This window comes from Microtus oregoni, unplaced genomic scaffold, assembly GCF_018167655.1.
Source record: "Microtus oregoni isolate MIOR12 unplaced genomic scaffold, Mior012 000031F_ref0000149, whole genome shotgun sequence".
Classification (NCBI taxonomy): Eukaryota; Metazoa; Chordata; class Mammalia; order Rodentia; family Cricetidae; genus Microtus; species Microtus oregoni.
The window spans coordinates 14194441-14212325 of NW_024543090.1; the positions used below are offsets into that span (position 1 = coordinate 14194441).

The following is a 17885-nucleotide window of genomic DNA, read 5'->3' on the forward strand; positions in this document are numbered from 1 at the left end:
CAATAGGAAAAGGACACTGAGCGATGCTGTTGGTCTTTGTGTTAAAACAAACTCAACACTCATGAACAGTGAAATTCATCTTCAGCCTAAATAGAAGAGCAAACCTGTGCCTTTGCTTATGTTGTTTAGATACTATTCATTGCATCTTAGGGGGTGACAATCATGGAATTTCTTCCTTGTTATGGAGAAATAGTTTGGGCTGAAGTATATCCTCAAACCCCCCAAAAGCCTTAACCCTCACCGCTGTAATTGATATGAAGTGGCTAATGTTGATTTTATTTCCATAGTTCCTGAAAAGTCATCCATGACTGGAGAGAAAACTGTGGAGCCTGAACAGACAAGCACACCCAAAAACGTCACCGAGGAAGAGCTGGAAGACTGGCTGGACAGCATGATTTCCTGAGGAGGGGAGGGTGTACCAAGGGGGAATATGGGCCTGAAGCAAATTTTGGTTGCCTTCTAAGTGAGGGGTGGGCTAATTTACCAGAATATCCCACGCTAACATGTACTGTTAATGCTTACAGCAGCCAATGCCTACCTCTGTTTCTGATGGCATCTGAATACATGTATGAGGCTTGCTTGGGCCTTTATTTCTGTTGTTATCTGACTTAGTCACCTAATAGATTTCTTTAAGGACAGGGGATGTCATAGCTATGTTTTTCCTGACAACATTATGGAATAACAGGTGCTAATTAAGGGAATATATACAAACAAGAAGGCATGCAGTTGGTCAAAATAAATACCCTCTGGCCTGTGGCCATTTTGTTTTGCCACAAAACCCATGGGCTACTTGTCTCACGTCCCTGACTCCAGCCATCCTGCAGTAAAGGAACAGGAAGTGGTTACATGACAAGAGGCCAAACCACGAACTGGCATGTGTTACTTTATTGCAGTGGGCACTTCATTTTATTGGAGGAGATTGACCTAAAACATGGCAGCTCCACTACTTACACAGGACCATAAAGCATCACTCAAGTTTGGTATAAGATTGGGATTTTTCTGAAATTTCAGTCCAGTGCCTTTCTTCCACTGACAGCAGTTGGGAGGCTGTTACTGAAGAAATGGTGTGAGTACCCTTCAAGTACAGGTTCATAGGGTGAGACAGAATCAGCACAGCTGTTAATGGAGTTGTCCTTCTGGAACACAAACATAAAAAACTTGCATAGCTATATCTAAAGAGATTTTTAAGGCACTTAATCGATATTTCAGGTTCGACAAAGTGTTTTCTATTTCTTTAGCTGTTTAAAGCTTTTCAGGCTGAGTCTGGAAAGTCACTAGCAAGTACCATAGAAAAATTAGATTGCAGTTAACACAAGTTGAACATGATTTTGTGTAGTTCTCCCCATCAGTCCCTGGCAGGCCCCTCTTGCATGACAATTTAGGTGTTCAAGACTTCATATTTCTCTGAGCTGTTCCCAGGAACGAGTTGCTTTTAGAGCTGAGATCCCTGCGAGCAGTCGGGTGGAGTCCTTGACAGTTTGCCGTCCTTTGTCCACTGGGCACAAATGCCAGAGCAATTTCCAAGTATGGATTTTTTTTAAAGCAGTGTAAAAGAAGAATTCTGCTGCATTAGGTGACTGTCCAGAATCACGGCTCGTCTTGAACTCAGATTTACCCAAGCTGATCTTCATATTGCTTACGAAAGCAGTCGCCAGCTGGGAAGAAGTCCCAACACCTTTCCTGGTACATCTTCCACACATAAGATTCCTGAAACAGGGTAAACAAAGGGTACTTTGTGTTGAAACCTTGGTAAGCTAAGCCCGGTTTGTTTTTGCTCTGTGTGGTTTCCTTTAGGGAGACCAATGGGAACTGATGTGAGGTCACATGGACATGTTCTCACGCTCTCCTCAGCCTGCTTGGTTTTGTGAGCTGTCTTCCCATCATGGTGAAGGGGAGGAGGCAAACCTCAGGGGACTAAAAAGAAGGTGGGTTGAGGGGACACTTCATGCTACCCGAGGCCTGATCTACAACCCAAGTGTTTGAGCTGTAGTTTTCCTAGGCATTGACGTCTGACTTTTGAGTAACTAGGCCCACCTTTCTTTTTCAGAGTTAGTCACAGGATTACTTGACACCGCTACTCACTCATCCGCTCTCACCACACCTCCACGTTCCTGCTGTCGCCCACATGCAAGGCCGCTCTTTCTTGTGCTGTCTCTCCCACAGTCTTACTCTGAATCTCCTGCTCTTTGTTCCAGCCGCCCACTCCATTCTTCGTTGTCTTTTCCTCTCTACTGTCCTCCCACCTCCAGCTATTTTATACAGAAGCAGTAAACACAATGGCTTGGAAAATGTCAGTGTTTGTTGGGAGGGATTATCAGGGGATCTTGGGGGAATAGACTGAAGTCACCATAGAGTTCTCACTTCTTACTAAGTAACAAAAACGGTGATGGGAAAAATGCATCTAAGAGACTACTTGCCTCAGATATCCTCAAGTGTACTGCTCAGTTTTAAGACTTAGTAAAAGGAAGACGACACACCTAGTTCTTAGTTAAAAGCAGCTTGTCTCTTACCTGACCCGTGTGTTCTGTTTCATCCTTATTAATCAAATACATCAGAAAGAATCTGGAAAAACAAATGGAGGAAAGGTAGGGGTTTTTAAATTAAAAACAAAACAAAACAAAAAAATTAGTGTGCATGGTGGTGCTTACTTTTAATCCTAGCACTCGGGGGACAGAGGCAGGTGAGCTTCTAAGTTTGAGGCTAGCTTGGTCTACAGAACAAGTTCCAGAAAAGTCAGGAGTATGTAGAAAGGCCCTGTCTTGAAAACCACCCCACCCCAAAAAACTAAAACCAAACAACAACAACAACAAACTATATATGTGTGTGCCTGCAAGTGCCAGCAGAGTCTGGAAGAGAGCATCAGACATCCTGGAACTAGAGTGACAGGCAGTTGTGTGCTGCCTGGGTGGAGGCTGAACCTGGGTCCTCTTCAAGAGCAACAAGTGCTCTTAACAATTGAGCCGTCCTTCCAGCGGGAGGTAGTTCTTACCCACACTGTCTAACATCGTCTACTAAGATAAGTTGGAAATACGGTTTGAAAACTAGGAAGCCTGTACGAACCAGGGAAGCATTTCTGATGATGATAGATGCTCATCTCCAAGCCAATGAGGAAGAGCCTTCTGAAGTCCTCCAAATTTGAGGTAAACCCACTTGCAAGATATCTTGCTTACTATAAAAGAGAAGCCCGACCCTTTCCATAGCATTATCAATAGGCCTGCTTATCATGGTAAAAATTAGACTTGAAATCACACATCGAGGATGAGCCATGGACAGTGTTTGCTTTCCGTTCATACTCCTCCTCCCAGGAGACTGCTTTGTTTCTCATTGTGAAAATCTTGGGAAAGGCAGTGTGGTTTCACTTGTGCTAAATGATCAAAGATTTGACTCTGTCTGTGGCACACAAGTGTTGTGCACTCTCAGTTCATATTATATGACTTCAGAGATGCTTTCTAGAAGTCGCATGCCCTTGGGGAAAGGAGAACATGATACTGGTAAAGGAAGAGAAAGTGTCTTGCATGGTAGCAGAGCCTGAACCCCAAACCTTGAGTTTTCACACTAGTACTAGATTTTATCTTGGGTCCTGGCACACAGGGATGGCTCTAACGGTGACAGCTTCTTCCTTTCCCTCTACTGAGAGTGACAATTTCATCTTCTATCATACCGAAGACTTGGGCCAGTGTAACCTTCTTTTCCTGGCACATTTATTTAGCTGGCAGATCACCACACAGAGGTGTTCCTTTACTGATCCTGTCTACCTCTTTCAAACAGAAAGGGAGAAACAACATGAGCAGACTGGACTTTGTGACAGAGTTATTTTGTTTTGCCCTGAAGATGACATCCTTCACCAGACTACTTACAAGTAATTGGCCAAGTTGTGCTCTTGCAGTGTATGTGTTTCAAAACCATGAGGGGTTGTGTCAAAATAGTCATTGCCAATGCCACAGATGAAGCATTTCGTCTATGAAAACAAACATAAAAGGAAACCACCTTAGTACGCATAGCTGCAGAGGAAGGAAAACCGCTAACAGCCTGCCGAACTGGGGACAAGGAAAACTGCCTTCCTGTTTAATGCTTTGGGCTAATATGCCTTTATTCATCCCACCTTTCTAGCTGAAGATGCTGCTCCCTCCAGTATGAGACAGGAGGCAGCAGTGTGTCAGGCATGGCGGGGTGAAGCTCACAGGGCATTAGTGCCCAGGGCTGGTAGCTTTGCGCAGAGAAAGCGAGACAACAGGCATGGGAAGATTTAGTAGTTTTGCTTAGGGACGGCCCTAATTAATAGCCCTGTCTATGGTTTGAGGAACCCGTGTGGGGTTGAAATAAGAAGAAAGAACGGTACCTCCATGTCTTCACGTACTTGTTCCTGCTGGTCTCTCAGCTCTCCAAAAGCATCAATAATCAGACCTGGGTTTTTAAATACAGAGTACCCTCTTCTGTATCATAGTCTCAGGGGAGAAGTGGCAGAGTCCATTTTGATTTGTCAAAAAAAATATTATCAAACTGAGCTTGTCTATTACAGCAAAATTAAAGGGGAAAGGGCTATGTTTTCAAGCACTTGGTCCTGGCTAGTCAGTTCTTATGGCTTCTCTTCCTGTGCCTCGGTGCTGACAGCTGCTTCCCTTAACTCTCTCTTCTCCTGATCCCCTGGATATCAATCACGTGTTCTCATTGTTTTTGATCAATGTCTTCCCTCATCGTCTTTGCATCTGAGTCCTCAACACTTAAATATCAAAATATCAGCGCCACATTTCAGCATGACTCAAATTAAATTCATCATCTTTGCTTCTTAGCAAACTGTTGACTAAAATATCAGTACCTTCCTATCTGCTCTAAAAGACAATAAGACATGTCATATCTTTATAGCTCCTTTCTCTCCTGTTTCCCCACCTCTCCGCATGAGAGAACAAAGAAAAGGGTAAGGCAACCACAGGAGACATCTAGGAAGCAGAAGGGATGAAGACATAATTTAGGGTGAGGAGTACTCTGTGCATGCCCTCAAGTTTCTTGAAATTGTCTAGGGGGCTCTTTGGCTCTCTATATACAAGAATTCACAGACAATAAGTGCTCAGTGAATTGTTAAATTGACAAGTTAGATGAATTAGGGAAAAAAAACTTCTTTGTAAAACAATCACTTGATGGATATAGAAAAGCAAAACAAACTAGATGTATTTAATCCAGCTCCTATGTACTGTAATTGACAACCATACCTTGAATGATGGCCAGCAAGATGACAATGACAAAGAAGAAGAAGGTAATGTCAAAGACGATGCGATACATCTCGTAAGGGTCACCAGCAGGGTCTTCGATTTCATCACCAATGCCGCCACCCGCTCTCACTCCCACATACATATGGAAGAGGTAGCACTAGGGAAGATGGTGGTGGCAGTTCAGGTGAAAGGGGAATGGCTCTCCAGGAGCATGGTCACTGCACACTACACATCTAAGCATGACAGTCCTGAACTGGGAACAGGGACCATCTTCAGTGATGCTGGCCTTTGCTGTCCACTGCACCCAGATTGCTGTCTACCAGGGTGGAAAAATTCCTATATTTTTGAAAACCTACTTTGAATTGCGATGCATATAATAAAAGGTTGGTAAAGGCTGATGGTATGGCATATACCAGCTATTGGCTTTGTCTTGCCAGCCTGATTTTTAGGCTTTACTTCTTTATCCTCTGTATATTTTCCAAGAATTTCCATCAAGTATGGGCTGAGCATCCCTAACCTGAAATCAATGTTTTTAAACATAAAACTGTTTAAATGCCGTCATGACACCTCTTCAGGTCCAACATTTACCACCTGACCTAACATCATGTTCACTGTCAAAGTACATCTTAAATACACTTGTGTAAAATTGCTTTCAGACTTTGGCTTTAAAATATAAAGGGAGCTGATGAATTTCATGTTTAGATTTTGGTCCTACTTTTTAAGACATAGGATATGTGCAGGTATTCCCCAATCTGAAGCACTTATGGTCCCAAGAATTTGGATAAGGAACACTCAACACACCCAACCTGCGATCGACTTTGACACATGTGTTTATATTTATCCGAGCACTGCTTCATTTAGCCAGCCACACGTATCCTTTCTCCCCACCAGTGGCCTTAGGCTCACAGAGAAGGGGCAAAGCCAGCGCAGGGAGCAGCCTGAAGCCAGGCGCCAGGTGCACCGGTGTTCTGATGACTGGCATTGCTGCCTTGTCCCAAGCTAGCATAAGGGGAGTTTTAGCCAATAAGCATTACCTGTTTATAGAGAAATGCTCCAGACCTTTACCTTGCATGTCTTTCCCTGAAGTTGGACTGTGATAAGCCCTAGAAGAGTTGCCACTGCTACCTCCACAGCATGTGTCCCCCCAGCTGTGCCTTTCATTCTGACAGGGCTGGACAGGATCCCCCACACCTGACAGACACGCCTTATCCTGCTGCATCATGCTCTTAGCCTTTGGTATCTGTCTGTCTTGAAAGAAGCCAGATGAATGGCTGAAATAAGGATCTCTGATCTTTGGAACTTCACTCCCAGTTTTCAGAGATGGAAACGAAAGCTGTACTGCCATGGAATTGAGATGTGCTCACGCATGGTGTGTCTAATCCTCATTCCAAAGTGAGAGAAGTGTTGGTACCCCTTGGCTCCCACAGTGTGATGACCCCCGTTACATCACCCCCATCTCTCCAAGACACTGCCTTCTTTTGGACAGATGACAACTGGTCTCTTCTCAAATGCCACCACCTCTGGCTTTTCTCTTCCAGAGAGGCTGTGTGGCCATGGCCAGTGGGTACTCACTGTCATCATGTCGTCACACTTCATATCCGGCTCGTCATCATCTTCACTTTTGTTATAGAACTTGCGGAAGAAGTTGAAAGCCACCACAGTATAGAGGTAAACAACCACAGCCAGGAGGCCAACAGTCAGAACCAGCTAGGGAGGAGAAAACGGAGATGTAGAGAAGGCTCATGGGACCCCCAGTAGTTAAGGGTGACAGTGATGAAGAGAAGAGCTTGAACAGGCTTATCAGAAGTTCATAGGTGGGGTGTCAGGGCTGAACCATATCCTCCCTGCGGTTGATGTGTGGAGTCCTAATCACTAGTATCTCAGGACGTGACTATTTGGAGGCAGTGTTTAGAGAGGTTAACTTATAATGAGGCTGCCCCCAACCCAATGTCATTCATGTCATTATAAAGGAGATGAGGAGTCAGATGATCTAAAACACATGCACCCAGAGGGACAGTTGTGTGCAATGGCACTAGAGCATAGCTGTGCACAAAACAAGGAGAAAAACCTCAGAGGAGACCAAGCCAGTTAACACTTTCATATTACGCTTCAGCCTCAAGAGCCTGGAACCATAGATTCATCACTAAGTCACCAGTCTAGTACTTTCTGGAGGCATCTGCACCACACTAATGCCCGGAGTGTGGTTTTTATACATAGGCGAAGGGCAAATGTCCCTGAGAATCCAAGGCAAGGTGCTGTGAGAGGATTCTGTTGCCTTTAGAGCTGCTTGTTTCCCAAAGCTGCTGCTGAGGAAGCCTAAGTCTCCTCAGACTGGTGGCTCCCCCTCAGCTATATTGCAACCTAGCCATAACCTGCATAATCACCCCCAGCTTTGAAGTTATTGCAAATATTACAATGGTTGAACCAGGAAGTCTGCTTGGGTCCACCATGGTGTCACAGGACATTTTAGTTCCGTTCTATATAAGGAGGCCGGGGGTTCAGCAGCATGAATGAGAAATCCCAGGGACCTGCCTCTGCGACCCATTCCAGCAGGGACTAGATACTGGACTGAAGGGAAGGTAAACAGTGTAGATAGATCTTTTGCTTCTGAGGAGCTGCACACAAGGGAACAGGTACAAAAGCTAAGGTAAGCAGCAAAATTGATGTGTTGCTGGCCCTCTAAGGGATGAAGTTACTCAATTCTTGGTGAACAGATCTCATAGGAAGTGCTTTAGAGGAGATGGAGAACTGGAGCCTCCTCCCAAAGGAAAGCAAAGGGATTGTTGGACCTAAACTCTGCCAGATACCAGCTGCGGGGGAGGGGGAGTCACACAGCCTCTTGGCCTGAATTCTTTTGAGATTAACATCTACCTTATATAGTAGTTATGAGACTCAGAACCTGAAATATGGCATAAGCTTGGCATATTTTGAATTTCTTGTTGCCCTGTCACATACAAAGGTTTAGAAGTATGAGGGAGTATGTCTCATACATACTTAACTATACTTGTTGAGTTTGCAAATAAGGAGAATCTACTAGAAGCTTTTAATATGACTATGGTCATTGTTGTAGCCAGTCTTCTACATATGGTCAGAGTCAATTCTTTGTTTAGCATGTAGAGGTACACATTACATGTATGTATGCATATTATGTGTAAATATATATTAAAATATACATATTAACTTTCTTATTACTAGGAACACATGTTTGAAGTCCCTAGGAGCTTTATACATACACTAATTATCTCCCAAGGGTAAATAAGAGCTATGGAGGAAGGGGGTAGGTTCATAAAAGGTACCAAAAGTGATTCTGATATGTCCATTACTCTGCTCAGCCCATCCTTATTCTCCTAGTTGATCCTAACTTTAATGTTCCATCATCAGTTGGCTATGGATTCAAAAAAAGAACTGCTACAAGTTCAAGTTTGTTTGTCCAAGAAAGAAGCATTCCACACCAGGACAAATTCTTTTCCTGACATACACTTGCATACTACTTCCCCACCCCCCCCCTTTTCTACACATTGTTACAAGTAAGTATAGACCAATACCTGTTTGCCATTGTGAGTTACAGATGACAGGATTGTCCTCAAGGTTTTAAAGCCCATTGCAATATCCAACAGATGAGCAGCGAAGAAGAAGTTGTTGTAGTGGCCCAGGACAGACATGGTTGTATACCAGGCAAGGTAGAGAAAGGACTGTAGAAATGGGAGAAAACTGGCATTTTCCAGGCATTCATGATATGATGCACTCATTAAACTACATTCTCCTCATTTTGAGGAACAACATGAAGAAAAGGGGGCATAGGTACTGGGGTGCTATAAGTTGTCCCAAGGTCTTACAACAGAGCCCCTTTCTTGTTATACTATTGCACAAGACAGCGTTTTCCCCAGCACCTCTCAGGCACCTGATACACGATTACTCAGGGAGGCTGCAATGAGAAACCTCAGGACTTGCTTATTCCCTGTAAATTCAACAGGATCCCCTGACTTAGGGCTCAAGATCTTGTTTTTTTCTGGTACTGTACTTACATTGTCAGTGAAAACCACCCCCAGCTTCCAAATATGGTACTTCATGTCGATGGAACTTAGCCTAAAGAGGAACAATAATTTCATAACTTAGAAATGTCAATGTTACTTAAGTACTTAATAAAGGGGAAAATTTCTTAGGGTGAATAATATAAACACAGCTTCAACTTTTCTTCAAGTTACATAGACTTCTCAGAGACAAAGAATGGTTTGAATCATGCATCTGGAAACCTTAGTCTTTGGACTCTTTGGGGCATAAGAACTGATTGGCCATGAAATCCTTTAAAGCAGTCCTTTCCCAATTTGTAAGAAAACTAAAGACATGTTTTATTTTCCCCTCTAGCTCACTGGAGAGGATGGAAAACAAAGAATTTGTCTTTGCCACTTGGACTTGAGCTCCTGAGATCTGTACCATGACACCAGAGAGGCCGCCTCCACTTTGGTCTCTTCTACTGGGCTGAAGTCGAGGGCATTCTTATCCAAACCCAGGAGTTCAGCGATGCGCTCTGCTCCGTAGAGATCTCCATACTTGTTGATTACCTAGAGCAGAGAAATGGCAGGGTGGGCTATGGCTACACCACCACCTCCCAACTGTTCTCCAGCTTTGATGTCTTCGGAGTTTGCCATGCTGAATTTTTTCAACAGGCTAAACAAGATACCATTCCAAACTGACTGGAAAAGGAAAAAGTCACCCTAGAGAAAATTAAAGAGATGATGGCAATCAAGGGGAAACTTCTTTTTAAGTTCCTGTCTCTCTGCAGAGAAAAGAAACCTAATGTGGAGAAAGCAGCATGGGTTGTGTGCAGGTGCTGAAGGCAGACGAGTATGGGAACAAAGCAGAAGCCCACATGTGCAAGACCTCTGCAGTTGAGTCTCCAGACGCCATCTTAAACCTGACATCACATTTCCTCATATTAGTACACGAAGAGTATGGACAGCTCACCGCGCACGTGCGCGCGCGCGCACACACACACACACACACACACACACACACACCTCCGCCCCGAGAGAAGACATACCTTCCTCTTCACAAACTTGTCCCAATAGTTATTAGGAAAAGATCTGAAAATAAAGGCAAAAAGGAAAGATCCTTAATTATTAACTTCAAGGCAAACACATCACAAAACTTTCTAGTGTGAACATCTGGATCTATGATCTCTTAGATTTCTGTCCTGCTCACTGATGTACGCAGGCTGGGATTGATGTTCGGAGTCATCCCAGGACCCTGCCTTACAGTTCTGCTGCTTTGTTTCAACTGAGGCACTTGGGAAGCCACTCTGCAGTTTCCGTCTCAAAATTGGGTTAACAAGAAGGAACCATGATGACGCACCAGCAAGAAACGTATGTTGTTGGTTTTTTGTTCTTGAAAACCAATCCTACTTTGCACACTCCCTTCCCTGCTCCCCTTGTGTCATGCTCCTGGATAAGCGTGTTACCACAGCCCCAGAGGACCTCATCATCACCCTCTGCTGGTTCTCCAGGGCTACAAATCAGATGTTTTTTTGACCCATCTACCTGGATCCCAGTATACAACAGAAACAAAAACCAGAAGGAAATGTATATTTCCCATTCCGTGACTGTCAGTGACTGGGGAGCTGGGATGGTGAGGGGTGTGCCGGGACACACAGACAAGCTCTCTTATATCAGTGTCCCAGCCAGAAGGAACTTAGGTTAATTTAGAAAGAGTTTTTATTGACCCCATGACCCTCTACTCACTTTCATCACTGTGTACTCGTGTGGTACCTACTTCCTTCCAGGACTTAGATCCTTTTCTTCTAGAGGTGGCATCTTGTTTCATGACAGCCCAGCCCTCTCAGAGGCGTCATGTTTCTCTGCCTGGAATTTTCTCTAGTTCCATTCCAAGAGTTTTCTTCTCATTAAACAAACAAACAAAAACTGCCATCCTTTGGAATGTTAGCAAAAATGTTTAAAATGTGTTGCATCCAGCCAGAATGAACAGACCCTTCCTGGGAGGGCTCCCCATAGGGCTGCTTTGGGAGCACAACCAACCCTTGCTGTGTGCATTCTTACTTTGTTTTCCTTTCTCTGGGTCATCCTTTGTGAGTCTGAGTCACACAGCAGTCTCCAATCCTACAAAGACCAGCAGCTCATGATAAGAAAGTCAAGACCTTCTTCTCCCAAAAGGATGGCCATCTTGAGGATAAATTTTTTTCCACAGATTTGTTTTAGTTGTTAAAATCGCTTATTCTTCTTAATGATCTAATTGCCAATTAAAAACAAATGCTGGTACTATAGAATAAACTGCCAATAGACATATTTATAAGATCAAAATTACTTTTACTCTCTTCAGTGTACATTGCTACTTGATTTTTTATGCATGACATTTAGAATCTACGAGAGTAAAGATCAAGCCATCTTTCCTCCACTATCTTGAACCCCACCCCCATTTTTTGGGTAGGGTTTTATTGTGTAGCCCTGGCTGACATAGACCTCACTACACAGAAAAAGCTAGGTTCAAACTTAAATCATCTTCCTCTCTGTTTCTAAGTACTGGGATTATACACCTGGGTCACCATGACCAGCTTTCTCCAGCACACACCTTGTCTCTTGGTCCTGTTTTGTACTGAGTAGAATATTTCACAATAAATGCTAAAAGGCTGTGTTTAAGATAATTTCATGAACATGATCTTATCTTGGTCTCAATTTTGAGTGGCTTGTCCCCTTATTAAGGCTAAGGTCAAGAAGTTCCTTGAAGGTAGAACATACATTTTCACATCATTATTTTCTTTAAGCCCTAGAGAACAGACTTGCAGAAGAAAATGTGTAAAGAATATGCTTAAATCCGTAGCCTCTTTAGTAATTGGCAAATGTACAATGAGATGCCATTACACCCCTACCAGATCACCAAAATTCCCTGACACAGTGCTGGCAAACAGGCACAGAAGTAGAAAGTGTCTGTATAGCACTGTTTATAACGTATCCTGGAACAAGCGTTTTCCATACCTTTCTCTTGAGCAAACTCTCCTCAGAGGAAGAGCTCTTTCACTTATGCACATACGCAGGGGTTTTCTGGTAGTGCTGTTTTTAACAGTGGGAGCCAGAATCAGATGAAATATCTATTATCAGGAAAACGCACCAAGTCTTGCTTGTAAATACACTTACATGGAAAACATTACAGTTTGGGGGACAACTTGTCAACATAGGTGAGTTCACTGAGAATCAGAAATGACACAAAATGATGTATAAAAGATTCTCTACTAATATTACATACGTAACATGACAATCCCATGTACATAGAGTCTAGAATATTTAAAGTGAAATCTTTGTTTAGGCAAAGAACTAGTTAAAATGTAAGTTAAAGCAAGATAAAGATCCCATACATACTAGCACTAGCAACTACTTAATGATCAATTCCATTGACCACTAATGGATATTACGGAATATGTTAATTATGGGAGCATGGCTGGGAGGATAACAGGGCCTTCAAGCTATCAACGATGTTCTAATTTTAATCTCTGTGGTTTATTACTCTCTATTAAAATAAATCCGCATATTTGATAGGTCCTTGTGTATGTGTGTGCCTCACAATATAAAAACAGGAAAACTCAGAGTAGACAATAGGCACCAAGACCCAGTAATTCTATGTAGCACAATAGGACAAATACAGTCTATAACAACTCATTATCAGTTCAGCGTAACTAGAGGAAACGTAAAGGTTCCCAGACCAGGAGTGATAATATCTTAGTCCATAGAAATGCCCCTTATTTGATAATATACATATGTTGAATTACAACACTCTTTTCATAAAATAAGTAAATATTACATTATGTTTCATTTAAATTTTAATTTACAACCAAACTTTAAGAAGAGACAAGGCATCTATGTGCGACTGTGGTAGAGTGAGAAGCTATTGACAGAATTGCCTCTCCCATGATGCCCTTGCTGTGAAAAAAAAAAAATCAACTTTTACGATAGTTGTTCTACTTGTTCATGGATGTCCCTGCTCACAAATAAACAGTACTGGCCGATCTCGCCTTGGAACACGAGTGCTTTGTTCTCTGTGTCTCAGGTAAATTCTAGAAACAGAACGGCCTTTATTTACTAGCACTTTCCCATGGTATCACATTGTCCCAGACTCACATGTCCTGGATAACCAGACAGAACATTTCTCAAAGTATTAAAGTACTTAAAGTTCTTAATATTATCCAAAATGTCTGTAATTTAATGGCAAAAGATGAGAAAATTAATCCGCTTTTGTTGCTTCTCCTTCTATGAGGAGATGGAGAGGAATCTGCAGGCAGGGACAGAGGTTAGATATTTATTGCCCCTATTATTTCTCCCAAAGCCTTCCCTTCCTAGAGACTGATTAGTTTGGTTCTACCTATCTAGACCTGCCTCTCAATTTCCTTAACCATCTTAGTGTAGGAAATAATTCAGCTAGAGTCAGGATCCTATCTACTATGCGTATCTTAATTGAAACAGCAGGAAGTTTTAACATGGTTGCCTTTGCTCATGCGTTCACTTCTATTTCTTTACTCTCACAAACAGAGTTTATCTTACAGTTTTCATAGTTGTGAATTATTGGTATTAGAGCATGCCATATGCCCTTAGTGATAACACAGACACTTGCTTTCATAGGGTCAGAATGAAGGGCACTTACGGTGTGTTGATCACCAAGCGGTCCCACTGCCCCTTGATGTCATCTTCAGATGGCTGTTCGGTGATATACAGACCATCAAACTCTAGCTTCCTGGCAATTTCTTTCTCCCTTTTGAAGACTACCAGAGGCACCTGCAAATGAGAAGATACTCATTACCTAGAGATTTGTGCCTAATGCTCCTTTCCCGGGACCTGTCACAAATCAACCTTCCTGAGTAATGGCAGTAACCCTTTATACTGGGATTTAATGCATATTTTAATATCTATATATTAAATACAAGCATGTATGTTTATGATCCATTTGCATTCCTAGTGCCCAAGGAGGTCAGAAGAGAACATCAGATGCCCTGAAACCAGAGCAACAGGTGGTTGTGAGCGGCCATGTGATTGCTGGGGCTCAAATCCAGTTCTTCTGGAAGAGCAGCAAGTGCTCTTAACTGTTGAGCCTTGTCTCTAAGCCCTGTACTGGAATATTTTTACAGTAACTAGCTGTACAGCCAATACTAAGTAAATTTCACTCCTTGGCTAATACACCTACCCCTCCAAAAGTTGAGCTGATCTGAGCCACCCTTGGAGGTTAGACAGCTGACTATAGTAAGATGTGCACAAATCCTGAAAAGACCATGTTTACTTCCAGACTTGAATGGGATTTGTTTACTAGGACTTCCAGGCTCAGAACTAAACCAAGAAATAGAAAGGACAATGAACTATTCTAGAACAGACTGGTCAGCCCCAAGAATGTGGGCAGTTTCCCAACAGTAGCCAGCAGTGAGGGTCAGACTGATGCTGTAGGTTAGTGCATGAACTGTGTTTAGACAGTTACAGTGATAGAGTACAGAGGATTCTGTGCGTACTCACTACATACTGATGTTTTCTTCCTTTCAGTGAACTGGATCCTCTGTGCAACTACTTCCCGTCATTCTCTTACATAACAGACCTGCCTATTTTGTGGGCGACACATTCCCAAACACCCAGGGAATCCCTGAAAACATGGGCAGAACCGAACTTGTATGCACTGTGCTTTCTCTTAGACATATATGAATTTGATGGTCTTTTCCATCTTAACTGCCTATTACGTGGTGTGGCTTTGACTTTTGCAGACTGAGGTGTGGCAGTAAAACAGTAAAAAGGAGCTCACTTTTCTCTTTTTCCGCCCCATGACTTTATGGATAGAGATGCTCTGATAGTAGACCTTAGCAACCTCATCTGATTTTCTTTCCTTATTAAGAACTGTCACATCTTCACTTGACCATTTTCTGTCTTCTCTTTAGCACTGCAGAATTTTCAGTATCAGTACCCTTGCACTCTGGATGCCATTATTAAGTAAAATAAGAACTACTCAAATATGAGTACTGCGCTATCCTGCCAGTCAGTGTGATAACTGAGAGGGCTAAGTGCCTAGCGAGTGGGTAGAATATACTGTGTGAATACACTGGACAAAGGGGTGATTTATGCTCCATACAGGACAGAATAAGATTGTGTAGAGCTTCACCCTACTACTTAAAATAGCATATAATTTAACATTTATATGTTGCTTATTCATTGAACTTTTACTTAATTTGAGACCACAGTTTATTGTGAGTAGCTGAAATCATGAATTAAAGGGGTACATGGGTAGTTGTAGTACATAATTGTAACTTTTTAAAGACAAGATCTTATTTATGTAGTTCAATATGGTCTGGAAATCATGATTTAGTCTAGTGTGATCTCAAATTCATGGCAGTCCTCCTATTTCACCCAGAACCAAAATAAATCCTTCCTCTCCTAAACTGCTTTTATTGGGTGTTTTGTCAGGGCAATGGGAAAATTAATCAAGTTATACATAAATATAACCAGAGATCAGCACAAACAGGGATTACAAGCAACCCTTTACTAATGATAGATTTAGAGAAGACAGAAAATGCCCTTGAAATCCCAGGAAATGAGAATTCAGAATAGCTAGATCTCTTCTAGCCAAACAAATAAATAATAATCATTTATACACAGCCTAGGGATCTCATTTATTTTTTAGGATGTCTCTAATTACTTGGTGACATCTTTGGGACTTGAGTTTCCAAACTATGTTTTAATGTTTTTCCTCAAAGGTCATTACAATCATATCACTTACACTGTTATTTCAGGGACAAAAGGGCAAGAATTACTTCTAAAACCTTACTTCTTGCCCCTCTGCCTCCCTGAAAACAACAGACAATACTGGAGACCAATGACAGGAAGGCGGCAAAGGGGCTGACATTGGGCGTGACACACCGTGAGGAGCCAATGGCTGCTGCTGGCTCACGGGTGACCCAGGCAGGGAAGCAGAGCTGAAGCTGCTCTGCTGTCAGCTTGGAAGCTGCTGAAAATAATGTGATCACCAAGATACAGTCCACTCCTGATATCCGGGTGACAGACACTCCGCTTAGTCCTTCAAGGTGTTTGCACATCTTTCGAATTTTAGTCCACTCTGTCTTCTACAGGTCACCAGTGTATCTGCACCTCATCCCACAAGCTCTTGGATTTCAGACCCAGAAATAGCAAACATGCTTCTGGGTTTACTGTTGCCCATTTTCTTGGTATTTTTGTACATATAAATGCATTTATTTTTCTGGAATGTAGTATTATTCTAATACTCATTTTTGATGTAGAAACAGCACTAAAAAGGTCACATGGCCCAACAGTTAGGAGTCCAATCCACACAGCCTGGCTCCAGAGTCTACGCTTTAAGGGTTACAGTGGCAGACTCACTACAGCAGGGAAGCACGTCATGTGTTCTCTCTAGGAGAGGAGGTGAGTTCTCACGTGATGCTATTTCACCAGGAGAAGAAAGCGACACAAAGATAGGAATACATTTCTTGGATTCATTCCAAGAAGATAACTTAGTGCTATAAATTAAAGGGGAAAATGTAATGCAAATAAAGTTCTTGTAAAAACTGCTGTGATGGTTAAGCTTGGTTCTCAACTTGACAAGACTTAGCATTGCAAAAAGACAGACAACTAGGCCTGTCTGTGAAGGTGTTTCCAGAGAGGTTTAAGTGATGAGAAAAGATACACCCTGAGGGTTGAACTGATGAGGAAAGATATGCCCTGAAAGTGAGTGACACTATCCCATGGGGCTCAGGTCCTGGACTGAGTAAAAAGGAGAAAGTGGGTGGATCACCAACATTCACGGTTTTCTGGCGGCAGTGTGAACAGCTGCCTCCCTCCTGCTACCACAGCTGGACCATCTCTCACTGCCGTACCTTCCCCACCACGATGGATTATACTGTCAAACTGTGATCCAAAATAGGACAAGTGTTTTTATAGCAACAAGAAAGTAATTTATACAGTCATGGTGTAGAAACAGAAATGAGCACAGAACACAAAACTGAAGGAATGAAGATTGATGTATCTGCAGTCATAGCTAAAGGTGGCCCAAATGAATGGTGCTGCCTTGTTCATCACTTGAGCAACCTCCAAAGGCAACTGTGAATCTGGGCCATCATGTGACTTGCTTTAACCAATAGAGGGTGGTGGAAATGACATCGATAATCTCAGGCCTGATTCTTAAGAGGAGCTAGCATTTTCCACTTCTGTGATCTTCAGGGAAAATTCTAAGTCATTCAGAAAAGAAGTCCATCCTCCTGCAGAGATTACATGGAGGGGCCATGAGGAGTGGGAGATGCTCTGTGTCTACATGGAGAGAGGGGAGATGGACTCCCACTATTCCAGCTGAGACCTGCTTCCTAGCTGTTCGTCTGGACATAGGAACACGCCATCCTCGCCATTCTCACCTACTTGAGATCCCAAAAGACTGCAGACATAACCCTTTCGCATGGAGCAGAGAATGGCTGACGTGTCCACAGAGTGAGAGGGAGAAGAGGCTCGAGTGGTTTGTTATGTAGGTAACTGAAACCGGAGCACATCTCTGAGATCTATCTTGGGTCTCAAATGACTACAACCTAACGGAAAGGTACTTTTTATAAAAATCTGACAGCAGCTCAGAGATCACAAGAAGCTCTTATGGCTAATGTCCTTTGTGCCTTGGTGTAATGACTCTGATACTGAGGTGTCTGGAATG

The 17885-nt window shown here is 42.7% G+C and overlaps 2 protein-coding genes across 2 annotated transcripts in view; one reads left to right on the forward strand and one right to left on the reverse strand.

The window, feature by feature from the left end:
• Aven (apoptosis and caspase activation inhibitor) overlaps positions 1-602 on the forward strand; it is a 139138-nt gene extending 138536 nt beyond the window's left edge. The window contains exon 6 of the mRNA XM_041678996.1: positions 288-602. Within this exon, the coding sequence (XP_041534930.1) occupies positions 288-403 (116 nt within the window). The 3' untranslated portion in view covers positions 404-602. The remainder of the gene's footprint in view (positions 1-287) is intronic.
• A 275-nt stretch (positions 603-877) lies between these two features.
• The window catches only part of Ryr3 (ryanodine receptor 3), a 522546-nt gene continuing 505538 nt past the window's right edge, over positions 878-17885 (reverse strand). The window contains exons 94-104 of the mRNA XM_041678998.1: positions 13851-13981; positions 10249-10291; positions 9642-9769; positions 9233-9293; positions 8753-8899; positions 6780-6914; positions 5208-5364; positions 4340-4404; positions 3858-3958; positions 2511-2562; positions 878-1707 (exon numbers count right to left, since the gene is read on the reverse strand). Coding sequence (XP_041534932.1) covers positions 1612-1707; positions 2511-2562; positions 3858-3958; positions 4340-4404; positions 5208-5364; positions 6780-6914; positions 8753-8899; positions 9233-9293; positions 9642-9769; positions 10249-10291; positions 13851-13981 — 1116 coding nt within the window. The 3' untranslated portion in view covers positions 878-1611. The remainder of the gene's footprint in view (positions 1708-2510; positions 2563-3857; positions 3959-4339; positions 4405-5207; positions 5365-6779; positions 6915-8752; positions 8900-9232; positions 9294-9641; positions 9770-10248; positions 10292-13850; positions 13982-17885) is intronic.